The sequence below is a fragment of the Phalacrocorax carbo genome, chromosome 5 (assembly GCF_963921805.1).
Source record: "Phalacrocorax carbo chromosome 5, bPhaCar2.1, whole genome shotgun sequence".
Classification (NCBI taxonomy): domain Eukaryota; kingdom Metazoa; phylum Chordata; class Aves; order Suliformes; family Phalacrocoracidae; genus Phalacrocorax; species Phalacrocorax carbo.
The window spans coordinates 65553658-65567535 of record NC_087517.1 but is presented as its reverse complement, the minus strand read 5'-3'; the positions used below and the strand labels follow the sequence as shown (position 1 = coordinate 65567535).

The 13878-nt window shown below is 36.4% G+C and overlaps 1 protein-coding gene across 1 annotated transcript in view; it reads left to right on the top strand.

The window, feature by feature from the left end:
* The window catches only part of LUZP2 (leucine zipper protein 2), a 201334-nt gene extending 187773 nt beyond the window's left edge, over positions 1–13561 (top strand). The window contains exons 11-12 of the mRNA XM_064452844.1: positions 12173–12250; positions 12937–13561. Coding sequence (XP_064308914.1) covers positions 12173–12250; positions 12937–13041 — 183 coding nt within the window. The 3' untranslated portion in view covers positions 13042–13561. The remainder of the gene's footprint in view (positions 1–12172; positions 12251–12936) is intronic.
* The last annotated feature ends 317 nt before the right edge of the window (positions 13562–13878 follow it).

Here is a 13878-nt window from a genome sequence, read left to right as displayed (position 1 = left end):
CCAGCTATATTCTGCATTAAAGTGCTGAGGAGCAAATGCCCTTCACTGTCAGTCTTTGCAGTTATACTCTCTGGGTTTCTTTTAAAGGCTACTTAATAGAACTTTTGGAACTGTTGTGGGAAGAAGGGCAGTGGAAAAGATGCTTCAATGTTTAACCATTTCAAGAATTGGCTTGTTCCTGGTTGAAAAGCTGCTGCATTACAGTGAGACGCAGAACCTTGTTTACATAACATGTTCACTAATAATCAGGCACAGCTGTCACAGATGCTTCATTCGATAAAACAAAACCTTCAGGGAGATTTAAGAGGTGACAGCGTAATAGCTGTAAGTATGTAATCTCGTCCACTGCCAGTCTAGGAAAGCAGAAAACTGTGTTTTTCTTGTGACACGTCGGACAGAAATGTAAATCTGAGGCTTTTACTGAGGAAAAACTCTCATTCAAACAGCATGGTGGGAGCTGTTAACAGAGATCCCAAATGCATATGTTATGGCTGCAATTATAATGATACAAATGAAACAGGAAATACCAGAAAGAGTGTGAGGGACAAAATTTGTGGAGAGAGTGTATTGTCTGCTCAATAGTCCAAAAAGTATAGTGCTACCTTGACTAAATTGCAGGTGAAATATAGAAGACAGCAGGAGCAAACCTGTCATGACGGCTCTTGAATGAGCTGCTTGTTCACATTTCCTACCTCCAACTACAACAAACTCCTATGGAGGTAGCTGGGTGGCTGGCTGGTAGCCATCATAGCACTGTGTAGCAATGTGAAGAAAAAGTTGGGAAACAAATCTTAGATAATTCAGTATCCAAGCAATTGTAAAAAACTCTATATATCATGTATTTATCACAAATATGTTACAAGTTTATTCAGCTGTAAGTGACTTCCCCTCTGCCGCATCCTCTAGAGGGGGGCAGACAAGGAGAAATTCTGTATCCAGATGAGTGCATAGTTTGCTGTTTTACCTTTCTTAATGTCTAAAAACAAAGGAAACTTCATTTCTTACTAATAAAAATGGAAGAAGGAGAAGAATAAGATGTAAAATTCTGAAGTCGGAGTGAGCTCTATTTAGAATTATGACTAGAGGTTGGTTCCCACCTGGGAAAGTTTTTAAAAGTTTGATAGAATATAGGTTATTTAGGTAGAGGCTGAATTTATTTAGGCCGAATATTTTTGGTTCAAGCAACTTTTTTTTACACACATGGATACATTAAAGCAGAGAGGAAAAACAGTTGTTAACACATTTCACAAATCAAGACTATTTCTTTTCTGTATCAAGTAAGGAAATGATAGATACCTCAGAGATGCAATTTTCCTTAAAATCAAGGATTTAGTTTTTTTTATTAGGGGGTGGCGGTAGCTTTTTGTGCTTCCTAGTGTATTTAGCCATTTACTCAGCATGGTATGCTCGTCGGTGTGAAAAATCTGTCTGAGAAAGCAGAAGACGACTCCAACTGGAGTTAGAAGTCTTGAGGAGTTGAACTATTTTTCATGATTCAAGTTAAATTAAAATCTAACTCTCTTCCCTGCCTTCGTCTAACAGGGATGTAGCATTATAATTAAAAGAAAAAGAAATTGGGCTATATATCTAAATTTGAGTAATAGCATTAAGTTTTATATCATTTAATCTCTAAATTATCATATTTTAAGAGCAATTCTGTATTCTGAGACTCACGTTTCCTTTGAATTTTGAATCTTTAAGCTTTGTTAAGTCTGTATGTGACAAAACCTCCTGCATAGAGGAAAAGGGAGTAAAATTAGAGAAAGCATACCATATGAGTGTTCAGATTCACTGTGCCTTGCTAGATTCTGTTCCTAACTGGAAAATTAAGCAGGCAATAGTTTTATCAGTCTTATCTTGCTTTTAAACATGTTGCTGCTATAAATTCATTTTCCAACTGAACAATGGGTATTATGTGATATTCATAGCTCCATTCTGTTCACATTTTTTAAAAAAATCAATCTAGGATTCACGCTAATAAACAAAGATTTCACTGCGCTGTGCTTACAGTGTCTGTTGGAGGAATGGCTTTGGGAGCCAAGTTACAAAAAAGATTGTTAGGACAGCCACACCTTCAAGCAAGGAAGCCATAAATTTAAATTGTGTGGTATTCATCCTGATCAGAAATGGAATCTCCAGTGTAATTAAAAAACTTAAAGATCCAGCAAGACATGTTCTCTTTACATTAAGTGGGATTTCTAATGCATATATATTTTTTATTTATTTATTTCCATGTTCAGTTGGAAATAAAAATTGTTCAGTTTGCTTTTTGTTAAAATAAACCCAATTGCTTGGTGTGATTCAAAGAGAATTCCAGGAGTTAGCTCTTTGTGCAGAGAGCAGCAAAGCAATTCGCCGCCGGGAGATATTTTGAAGAGCAGCAACCTGCATAGCACAGCAGCATGGCCTCTGGCATGCAGGACAAACTGCAACAGTCCAGACCTAGAAGTGATGAAGGGGTAGATCTGCGGATATGGCTCAAATAGCACACAATATACAAAATGTTTTAGAGAAATACTTATTTTCAAAGTGTGGCTGCACTCAAAGTACTGGATTTTCTTGCCAGAGAGGCATTAAATAACTCTTTCTCAGAGAAGTTTCTCCCTTTCTATACTACCATCCCCACACTGACCCGTAAAGTTTTATGAGAAATCCTTCTGCACCTGAAGGATTCCACACCTGCATTTTTAATAATGGCTCATTTGGAGCCCATCATGGGAGAAAAAAATATCTCAGTTTGTCAGAATCCCCTGATTTCACTCTAAATACCACACAAACGTCAGTTATGAAAATGGCAAGGTTTTCTTGTAAACCCAAGGACTGATTAAAGAAAGGCAGTAACATTTTCAAAGAGAACTAATGTATTAAAATACATTTTTCATCAACAGTTCCAACTATTTTACAAGTCTAAGGACCTACCGTGACCACTTTTTGTCCTGTGGGTTGCTCACAGTGATGAGTAAAGTACTTCTCCTGGTTGTTGTTTAAGTTGAAACATTTTTTTCCTTTCTCTTACACGCACTGTCTATCTGAACGTGGCCTGCATGGCACATAACAACAGTGCAGATGATGATATTGGGCTAGCAACCTCTTCCCACCTTTTATTATTATTTTTTATATCTTATGTTAACAGACACATATTTTTTTAGAGTCAAGAATTCAAATTAATTAGTTTTGACAACTGAAATAAAAATGTCTTTCCACAGTTAGTCCTTTTAAGGTGGTATCTCTAAAGTCATCATATATCCTGAAAGAACTAGAAGCAATTTATTTTCCTAAAGGGTCATATTACTTCAGCAGTACAAAGCTGTGATTTGTACCTGTGAATACTCTCACGCTGAGAAAATTCCTGACTTGGGAATATATTAGAGTTTTTCTCATAATTTTGTTGATATTCGGTTGTGCATGTTTGTTTGTGTTTCTATTTAGAAGTTTTTACAGCTGATAAAGTCCCAGTGAGGGAAGTATAGGCTGGATGAAAGGTTCTCATGTGCCATTTGTTTAAGAAAAACAAATGAGTGTTGGTGCCAAGATAAAAGACCAGGACCTTAAAGAATACCTTTAAAATGAAGATGTTGCTTAGAAACCTAATATTTCAGCAACCCTTTCCCAGAGCTTTGCAAAGCAGTTTGTCTCTCTGATAAACAGAATGTGATTTATGCTTTGGAAGAATTACTGTAGTAAAGACTGACTAGAGTCAGAGTGACTGGAGAAAGATGCAATGTTTCAGTTTTTAAGGCAAGAAGTAAAGGGAAATAGCTAGTTGCCGTCTCGATCAATATTTTTTAGTCTCTATGGCTAAGCGTCCCCCTCCCTCAAATTTGTAATCCCACTGCTATTTTTTTCCTGTTGGTTTTATGCATGCTCAGAATAATTGATGTAGGTTACATTAGAATGCATACAAAAGAAATTTTCTTTAAAATGGGATACAGGCAGGCCAAATTATATTAGCTGATTTTGAAATTAGATAATTGAATAATTGATAATTCTGACACCTTTGTTGTCATGAAATTGGACATGGGATGTGTAGCAGCCAGAAGTAGGTAGAATATCCTCTAACACAACATCTTGTTTATTTCAAATCATCTGAAGTTTGTCAAAGACCAAAAAAATCTTAGCTTCAGTTTTCTTTTAAAAATTTCTATTAATATTATTATTATTATTTTACTAGAGGAATCTTGTCAATACTACTTTTTCTTAGTCTTGTCCGGAGATGTTTTCTCTATGACTGGCTCCTGAAAGTCTCTGTGCAGAACTAGAGTTCTGCAGAGCTCTTTTCCCTGTCTTGTTTCCCTTTTCCCTCTTCCCAAAAGCTTCTTTGGGCTTTTACACCAGAATGTGCTTTGTCCCGTTTTCATATAAAATAATTTTTATGCATGTAATAAGTCATTTTAAACCACCTATTTGGTAGTGCTAAAACATCAAACAGTTCATAAAATTATTCTTTGTTCTCTGTTCTCATCTTAGATTTCTTGCTCTTTGTCCTTGTAGAGCCTTCTCTGATAAATAAAAGTGATAGTGCTTTTATTTACTACCTTAATTTCCTGCAGTAAACAAACACTGTATGTTCATTAATCATTTGGTGACAAAGGACACTGAGTATTGGAGAAAAACTTGTACATGTTTCTAAGCAACCACTGCATTTTGCTACATTTTTCTCTATCAGCTTCAATTGCAGAGGTTTGATTGCGTTGTACTCTCCCATGGCTTTCCCAAGGGAGTAATGAGAGAAAAAAAGAAATAATCATTATAACAAAATTTCAACCTGATAAAATTCTTGAAGTGAATTCAGTAATTCTGTTCCCTAAATGACATCTATGAAGGTCATAAGAAGTTGCATCATCTTACTTTAACCACCCAGTCTGTGCACTGTGCTCTAAAAGAGGAGAAGGATATGGAAAACTGCAGGGGTGTCTTACGAAAACGTATATGCACACTTAACGTACATCTGGCTCCACATCTTGCTGCTAAACAGTGAGCGTCAAAGGACACTGAAATACAGATCTGTAATAAACTAATGAGCAAATCTGATAAACCATGTCTGTGAATAAACTGTGGTCCTAACCTGGCTAATGACGACTAAGATATCTATTTTGTCAGTTGACCTAATAGTACCATCCTTTTCTCCCGTACCTGGTTTAGTTTCTTCAGAACTAGCTCAGTACTTTCTCCTCCATTGTGCTCTACAAACATCCTGCATATCTGCTTTAGTGCCCACTGAAGCCAAAAGGAGGGCTGTAGTGATGTGAAGGAATGCTGAAGCGGTGGTGTTCAGTCTGCTACGTCTGTATGATACCCTTTAGCAGCGGTGGGATTATTTTCTTACTGTAAAAGCTGGATATAATATCGCTTATTTAAACTTCTTGATTTCCTGTCCACTTGTAGTATGTTGGAGGATTATTTGAGCAATAAAACCAGTTCTTATTTGCTGTGTTGATGCAGTGGAATGCCCTTCTAGTTATATTGCTTAGCGGTTTGCAGATCAAATTGCGAAGGCTGATAGCCAAGGGACACGCTGAATTGTAACTGGCTTTTTGAAAATTCTTCTTAAACGAAGATGCACGCTTGGCTGATCCACCTTTGTAATTTATACATCCAGCTGTGAACCTCTCCAGCTCTGCTGTATAATTCACTAGGTGAACTGAATACCATAACTTCTGAAATTTTGTGTACTTTGCTGATCACACTGCATATTTTATAACCAGAATTTCACACAAAGATACATTATTAATCAAACCGCACACTAAACTGAAAAAGGCAGCAAGGTACTTCAAGACATATGCACCACCTCAATTTTCCTATCTTGTTGAATTTCTCCCTGTTCTAGATATTTTTTTTCCTCTCGTATACACAAAATGTATTGCTTAAGGCAAAATGCAGTCGCTCTATGATGTTTTTATTTTACAAACTCAAATAGATGTTTACGGTGTTTCTTAAAGTTTATGTAGAGCAAGTAACAAGCGTTCAATTTGGTCTAACTCTTTCTCTACCATGTTGAAGAAAATCATAATAAGAATTCTGCTGTGCTTAGTCATAAAAATTGCAAGTGTTGGCCAAACTAAATTTAAAGGAGATGTTTAAGAAGAAGCCATGCAATTAAAAAAGAGTTAATAACAGTGAAAAGAGTGAAAAGGCATGTCCAACTGTCAAACACACTTGAAAAAAGTTTCCAGAATTTCTTTTACTGAAGTCTTTTCCCTTGGAAAGGTTTAGCTTTCACTACTTGGAAGTCTGACTGCTGTGTGTTAGAGCTTTTCAAGATAAATCTTCATATATTAGGTCCTTTTTTGTGTTTTATGATAAAAATACAGCATATGTGATTTAATGTATATAATGTTTGTCCGACAAATATGCCAATAGTTACAAAATGCATGGCAGATGTACTGGAAATATCACTGAGGGCAACTTAATGGCAAGGTAAAGAATGTTTCCATACATGAAATATAGAGATTATTCTAGAAAATTAATTAATTCATGGCTGAAATTCTGGGATCTGTTACTAATGGTTAGATACAACACTTTTTTTTTTTTTTTTAATTAAAATAAGGAAATATTAGGGAAAGTAGAAAAGATAAGACAGGACTCTCAGCTTCAGAGAAATCCATCCTTCTGCCTTGTTTCACTGCTCTGAGTCATAAAAATACTTCAAGGTCTGGTCATCATTTATTTAATAACCGTTTACTTGGATAAATACTGGCTGTGGTTATAAGTATTGAAGGTTTGCTTCCTGACTCTAGAAGAAGGGGGTTGCCTGTGTGGGCACATGCTAACGAAGCTAGGATGAAATGTACTTGATTGAGAAGTCTGTAGGAGCTGAACAAAATACCTGCAGCAGAATCCATCTTCATCTTTGATGACCCTATAAATATGACTGTTGCTCTTAAAGCTTTAACAAATGTTAAGCTTCACTGGGTGAGGAAAACAACAAAATAGTCCAAATGCTCCTTCCAACCTGGTGAGGTAAACTTTGTTTGTGGCCCATGAATAGAGCAAATACAAACTGAATCTCCAAAACATCAGTTTAACTTATAACGGGAAATTGGAGAATCGAGAATTCAGTGTAAAAATGCATTTGGCTTGCATTGTGTTTAAATGCCTGAACACCACATGTGCTTTTTGTGAAATATTTGTAATTGCAGTAGTGCATTGATATAGGGAACATGGGGATTGTGCTTCTGAATCCACCATCCCCCCTCCCTTTGAAACTGCCAACCTCAGGCTCCGTAAGGGGCGGCAGAAGGCGGCACAGAACCTAGTTAACGATAAACTGCCTGTTCTGTTCTAAATGCCATTGACAGGAAATAAACTTAGGTAATATATGTGGAATTTGAGAATATTATTAGCTTTTTTGCTGTCCATTTCATAAATGCAAAACAGTATGCTGAATTTTATTATAATCTTGTGTGAAAAGACATCCTTTCACCATGCTAACAGTAATTTGCACTTCTTAAAATGTTGCAAGATTTTGGTCACCCAGTGTTCTTCAGCTAGATCAAAGCACGTGTGTTGAATTATCTTCTCCTTACTTTATAGCTTCCCAGGTGTCTGGTCTTGTCCACCTCTGCCATGTCCTCTGCTTTTTGATTTGTATTCTTTATCCACCTGTCACTTCAGGCACAAACAAGAAAATAACCAACATTATTAAGTTGTATTATTGTGTTGACCCTAGAGCCACATAGCACACTTCTGGATCCCTGGAAAGACATTAGCTAAGGGACAAAAAGCAATTGTCTAGATACGGTGCCTTCAATTTTCCCCTGGGTAGCAGAATTATTTTTTCTTATTATTTTTATTTTTGGCCTGTAGCTTAAGAACCTGACTGAACTTCTCTGGAAGCACTAAAAAGGGGGACAGGCAAAAAAATAATTTTGTGTTTATTCCAAACTTTAAATCATTACACTGAGGTTGCGTTATGAGATTGCATTGTCTGCTGAGTTACATGGGACTTATTCAGATGGTGACAGAACAGTTTCCTGCCCTCCCATGAAGCCAGCACTGGTTTAAAACTTACCTGTGACCAACGGAGGCTTTGTGCAGACAAAACTCTCTCACCTTCTGTGCGGCGTTCCCGCTCCTCTCCATACGGCTGGGGAAACGGTCCATGCTGTGAAATGCCGTGTTACGCTTGGCGTGAAAACCAGAGCGTCCTCGAGGTATCACTGACAAGGTTTAAATTACAACTTGCTTTGTTATGATGGTACAAGAGGAGTCAGTGGAGTTGCATTAAAGTAACAGGACTGTCTTGAGACCTTTTTTCTGGGACTTATTGCCTTCCTTTTCTTTAACCTTCTGGATGTTGTTTCTACTTGGATGTTTTTAGTCTTTTCTGATAGTGCTAGCATTTTATTAGCTCTTCTAGTAATAACCTTTCCAATAAATGTTCATTCTTTGGAAGAAAAGCAATTGATCTTCTCTGAGAGAAATAGGGAAAGCTGCTTTTTGCTCAGGTAGATGCATCTCTGCACAAGCACACCTTGGCAGGGGGCATCATTTTGTACCAGACTTCCTCCTCGCTGGTGGTGCAAGGAGTGAAGATGGTGGGTTATGAGGGATAAGGGTGTGCTCTGCTGTATTCTGTTGTGTTTGAGGGCTTGTACGTGAGCTGGAAACATAAGTGTCCTGCATAGAGGCTTTCAGAGTTGGTATCTTGCCTTTCCTGTCTCCAACAGGGTAGCAGGAATGCCCGCTCTTGTGGGAGAAGCACACGGGTATGAGCTCGCCCTCACGCCCCTGGTGTGCCGAAAACTTGATTCAAAGCTTGGCAAAACCCCAGTATCTCTTCCTGCAGGCACTTCTAAAATCTCATCTTCATAAAATAGAAAAACCGTGCTGACAACATTTCAACCCCTTTATTTTCCAAAAGCAATTATTATTGCTTTTTGCTAGTTTCCACCATGTCGAGCTATCATTCTGTGGTTTTGTAATTAGTGTACCTCTCACAGGAGTGAACCTGACAGAGAGAGAGACTTGCACAGAAGAGCAAACAAAACCATCTTTCAACCACTTGGCATAGAGGGAACTAGCAAAAAAATTTAAAAATTTAATATTTGGCTTTCTTTTTTTTGTCTGTATGTCAGTCGTGGCTGTGAAAGGTCTTCTAGTGCATTGGTTTTATATTTCCTTATTCATCTGAGATGGTCTTTAGCTGAGAAAAAGGGTGTGTGTGTGTTTCTATATTTATGTGTTTATTCATACAAATATGTGCACATATGTATACACACCTCTGTGTGTGTATGTATACATAAGCACAGAAATATACACATGGGGGGTGGGGGTGTGTGTGTTTGTAGATGTGCATGAGGGTATATCTGTAGGGGATTCAGTTTAGGTTGTTTAAAACCAGTTTACATTGATAGGAGCAGGTGCTGTTATGCCCATCTGTCTCAGCTTTAGGAACTGAACTGAGCTAAAGCCGAGAGCCAGTGGACGCGTACAGCTCATCTGCCGTGACTGGTTACAGTTCCGGTATTGAATTGTTGTTGACTGATGGCATATTGAAAGCCATTGCTGGTGTTCAATCTGTAATTTATTTGTTAATCATATATAAGGTTTCACTGTGACAAGGAATCAATAATGAATGCTTTATGCTTTAACAACTTAAAGACATACAGGTTGCCTTCTTCAGAAAAATGTCCTATTCTACTGTCTTTCTCCAGCAGTGATCCGTGTGGTGTGTTACTAAAAAGGAAAGCAACTGTGAGGGAAAAAATATTAAATACTGCAGACATAAATCTTTCCTTCTGTTTTCCTACCAAGATGGCCTTTCTTATCTGGTCTATGAAAAGAGTATAAAAGATTAGTCACTTATAAAGCATTGGTTTTATCATTACCTTTAATTTTCTCTTTTTTTTTTTAACTTCTTCTATATACGTCCTAAATGGTTGACCTATATTTTTATTAGTTTCAATTAATATTTTTTAATTCCTATCTCCTATGTATTGTCTTGGTGAAATAGATTACCTGAAATTTTCTAATATATACAGTTAGAGTAAATTATGGATTTGTAAATGATTTTTATTAGCGTTATTTCTGTCACATTACACAACCTGAAATGCTGCTGGGTTTTTTTTGACCTATAACATCTTTTGTCCTGAGCCTGATCACCTAGAAGTCTCTGACACTCTCAAATTTTTCTAAACATGACTAAGCCAAAAACATTTTTTAAATCTGGCTCACTAGTAAATATGCTAAATACAAGTTCTGCTGGGACTACGTTTTTGAGCTTTTGGAGTATTAAAAGTCTATTAAAAATTTCTACTCTTTGTCTTACTCTTTAGTCTTTGTCTGGAATGTAAGCCACCTGTTGTTATTTCATTTTTTTTTCATAAGAGGAGGTGTAGGTGCTTTATCAGTAGATTTTTTTTTTTTTTACTATCCTTATTATTCCCTATAATGTAATATTAATCCAGCTTTTATTAGCTATTGTGTATAGTGGGAAAAATTGGAAAAAGAGTCCCCGCCATTAATCACTTCAATTACACCATCTCAGAGGCTCACTTCAGTAGCTTAAACATGACTAAAACCCCCCTGAAGTACTATAAAATTCTTGGCAGTACCACCATCTCTCCAGAAGCTTTCAGAAGGGAGGCAGCCATTTCCTCTCCAAGTAGTTTTCCTAATAACATGTTTCATTTTCGTATCCACACCTGTTCGTAGATCAACTTTGTTACAGGCGAGGGACCAACAGAATTTCTCAAGTGCAAAAACTTAATTAATTTTCTTCCCCCTTGTCAATCTCTTGCTTTTTAATTAACTCCATTCTAATGTCAGTTCTACTGAAATGATATTTATAAAATTTCTTTATATTTACTTTGCATGCGAGGGTGTTTATTTTCAGTGTTCTTTGCTGAATTAAGTAATTTTTATCATGTCATGATTTAAGCTCCTATAGGATGAATTCAGATTTACTTTCCATTTTCTTAAGAAAGTGTGTCTAAAAAAAGCCTCAAAACGTACCATTTGGAGATTTTGTTCATGATTCCTTTACTCTTCTAGACACAGAGAGCTTACTGTACCCTAGGCCAATGTTATCAACAAAAATATATATAGAAAAAAAAAAAGTTGCAGAAATGCCAGCGAGCCTTGTAGTGGATGTTATTGGGAGTTTCTTGTTGGAGGCACGTTTGCATTCATATTCCCATGAGCAAAGCTCATGTCCATATACTAATGATTTTTTCACCATTTTTTATTAACATGTTGGATTATGTCTGATGTGTAAAAAATATTCTATCTAGGCTTGACATAGCTTCAGAAGTCTTCAAGGGTTTCTGCTAAAGAGGAAACATTTCAGAGGAAGAGTTACGTTAAAATTTAAAATAAAACTACTGTTATGTTAGACTCTTGATGACTTAAAACAAACCCTTACTTATTTTCACTCCATTTAAATGTATCAGTTTTAATAGCAAAACAAGTAGAGAAATTCCAATGTGAACACATTTTAAAGTAATGACCAAAGATTATCAATATTTTACTGTATTTCACAATTTCTTTGCCTATGGCATCATTAATCGCACTTCTGAAGGGACTTTAATTTAATTACAGCAGAAGTTGTAGTGTTGGGTAAATCTCTACTTAAGACTTGTAACACAAGATCTTTTTGGTTCAGAAATCTACTGTGTAATTAATTGTGCTGTTCAACTCTGTACTCCCTCATATTTAAAAGCATATTGGCAAAAAAAAAAATTATATTATTGCTAGAACAGCAATGAATCTAACAAGCTTTTCCGTATCTTGAGAGTCATCTGAATTCCCCATTCAGGGAATTATTATACATATCCCCACTCAGGGATTATTATATGTAAGAGATCTAGTAGTTTAGACAAGGGAATAGTAACAGACAACTCCTAACTGTAAGGCTAGTTTTCATCTGTTTGTTACTATTTCCTCACCCATAACAGACAATTAATTACTTATCTGTTCCATGGGACCACTGTAGGAACAAACTTCACTATCTGTGATGAGGAAAAAAGCTAACTCTGTTCAGTTGTTAGGTTTTCAGCCACATTAGAGTACTACAGGGATGATGGGAGTATGGGATTCACTTAGCTATGATAACTTTGTTCTGTTCCATTTCATCAACTAGGCTAAAAAACACACTAAATTTTTTTAAAGAAAACCATTAATATTTTAGGAAAAAATATGAAGTAGTTATCTCTGACATCTGTATTGACAGGTTGGCAAGACATGTTTGGGGAATCGCAATAATTCAACATCTCCTTTGAAGACAGCAGAAACAGAGGCAAGCTTTCAGGTATTCTGTTTCTGAGGAATTCTCACGTTTTTATTAAAAGGTCTTGTAAAGCATGCAATTACCTTAAGTATATTTATGCATTCTACGCTAATGCTTTTGAAACAGAAATGCTTACCCAGCTCAGACTTTGACTGCACCTGATTGCAATTCATCTGTTCAAAATGGCTTCCGGATGGTAACAAACTGCAAAACTATTTAATACTTGAAGAACTGCACTTTCCTAGTAGTCAGATGACTTAATTTGATAACGTGACGTCCATAGCACTGGGAAGAAGTGAAGGGAGAGATCTCTGAAATAATTATATGCCTGCAATTACGGGAAGCTGTATTGAGCCATGTTATCAACAGAAGGGTCTTAAGCCAGTTGTACGCCCGAATTCTTCATTTGATAGACCAAGAGAAAAAGATAAAAATCACTGTGATTATAAAGCAGCATCAGACTTGTATGGTTTTGCACTGTCAAAGATTGTTAAATATGCTTCCTTTAGTAGAGATCAGAATCCTTTTCTAGAGGCAGTTGACGAATATCATATTCTGTTACATTAGTTTAAGACTGGTACACTAGTTGAAGAGAAATACAGGTCTGTGCACAATCGCCATTGATTTTTAACATACTTTTTATTTGCTTATGTATGTGCATATCGTGTATGCAATGCTTACACTGATGCTATTTTCACCTTCAACAGAAGTTGCACAGCCTTCCACGGACTAAACCCGAAGATAAAAAATCGCCTGAAAGAAATGAGAAAAAATTTGAAGAGTCCGTTAGTACAAAAGAAAAAAACCTCTAAACACTACTAATCTACATTAAAAATGCCCATCACTTGCTTCCATCTTCATATTCTTTTTAGTCCAGAGGCATGAAATGTACCAGATTTCTAAAGCATGCATTTTTCACTATTTTATGAATGTTTGTAAATTAGTCTAGAATAGACCAATTAGTACCTTCCAGCAATAATCCAAAATGGATGTTTGAAGAAATGCTTTGTAATACAGTTGGTTTTTGAACTCTTGTTCTACCTGATCAGTAATTGCATACTATAAATTAGTTTCTTTGTAAACAACAGCTATTCTCAAGTATTTTCTCAGTCTGTTCTACTTCATGTATCTTTATGGCAGATTAGGTTTTAAATCAAGTTAAGAATTAATGGGCAGTTAACGTGGGGAAAAAACATATCTCTGTAAACATAGTTGAAGTACAGCACAACTCATAAAAGCAACTGTAAAAATGGAACAGTAGGGGTCCATTACCTTTCAGTAATATAACTTCAAATCTGCTTACTTAAACAATAAAAGATGTTTGGTTGGTTAGTTTTTTTTTTTTCCTAACTGTTAACACAACTAGTCCATTTTTGAGCACTGAAGCACTGACAGAAATACAGAGTTAAAGGGATGGAGATAGAGTGGTGGCTTTTAGGACTCAAGCAAAAATTTTTGCAGGTAGAACTGAGTTAAAATCTTAAAGTTTATGTACTAGTCATGGGAAGTCAGTTCCATCCTTGATATTTTCCCTGATCTCAACAGGATAAATATGCTTTAAAGGGTGGCCTACACTACAGGTGGCCCTTGGTCACTACAGCAGGGAGGAGCGCTTTGGTTGGGGTAAGCTCTGTGACCCCTAGGGTTCC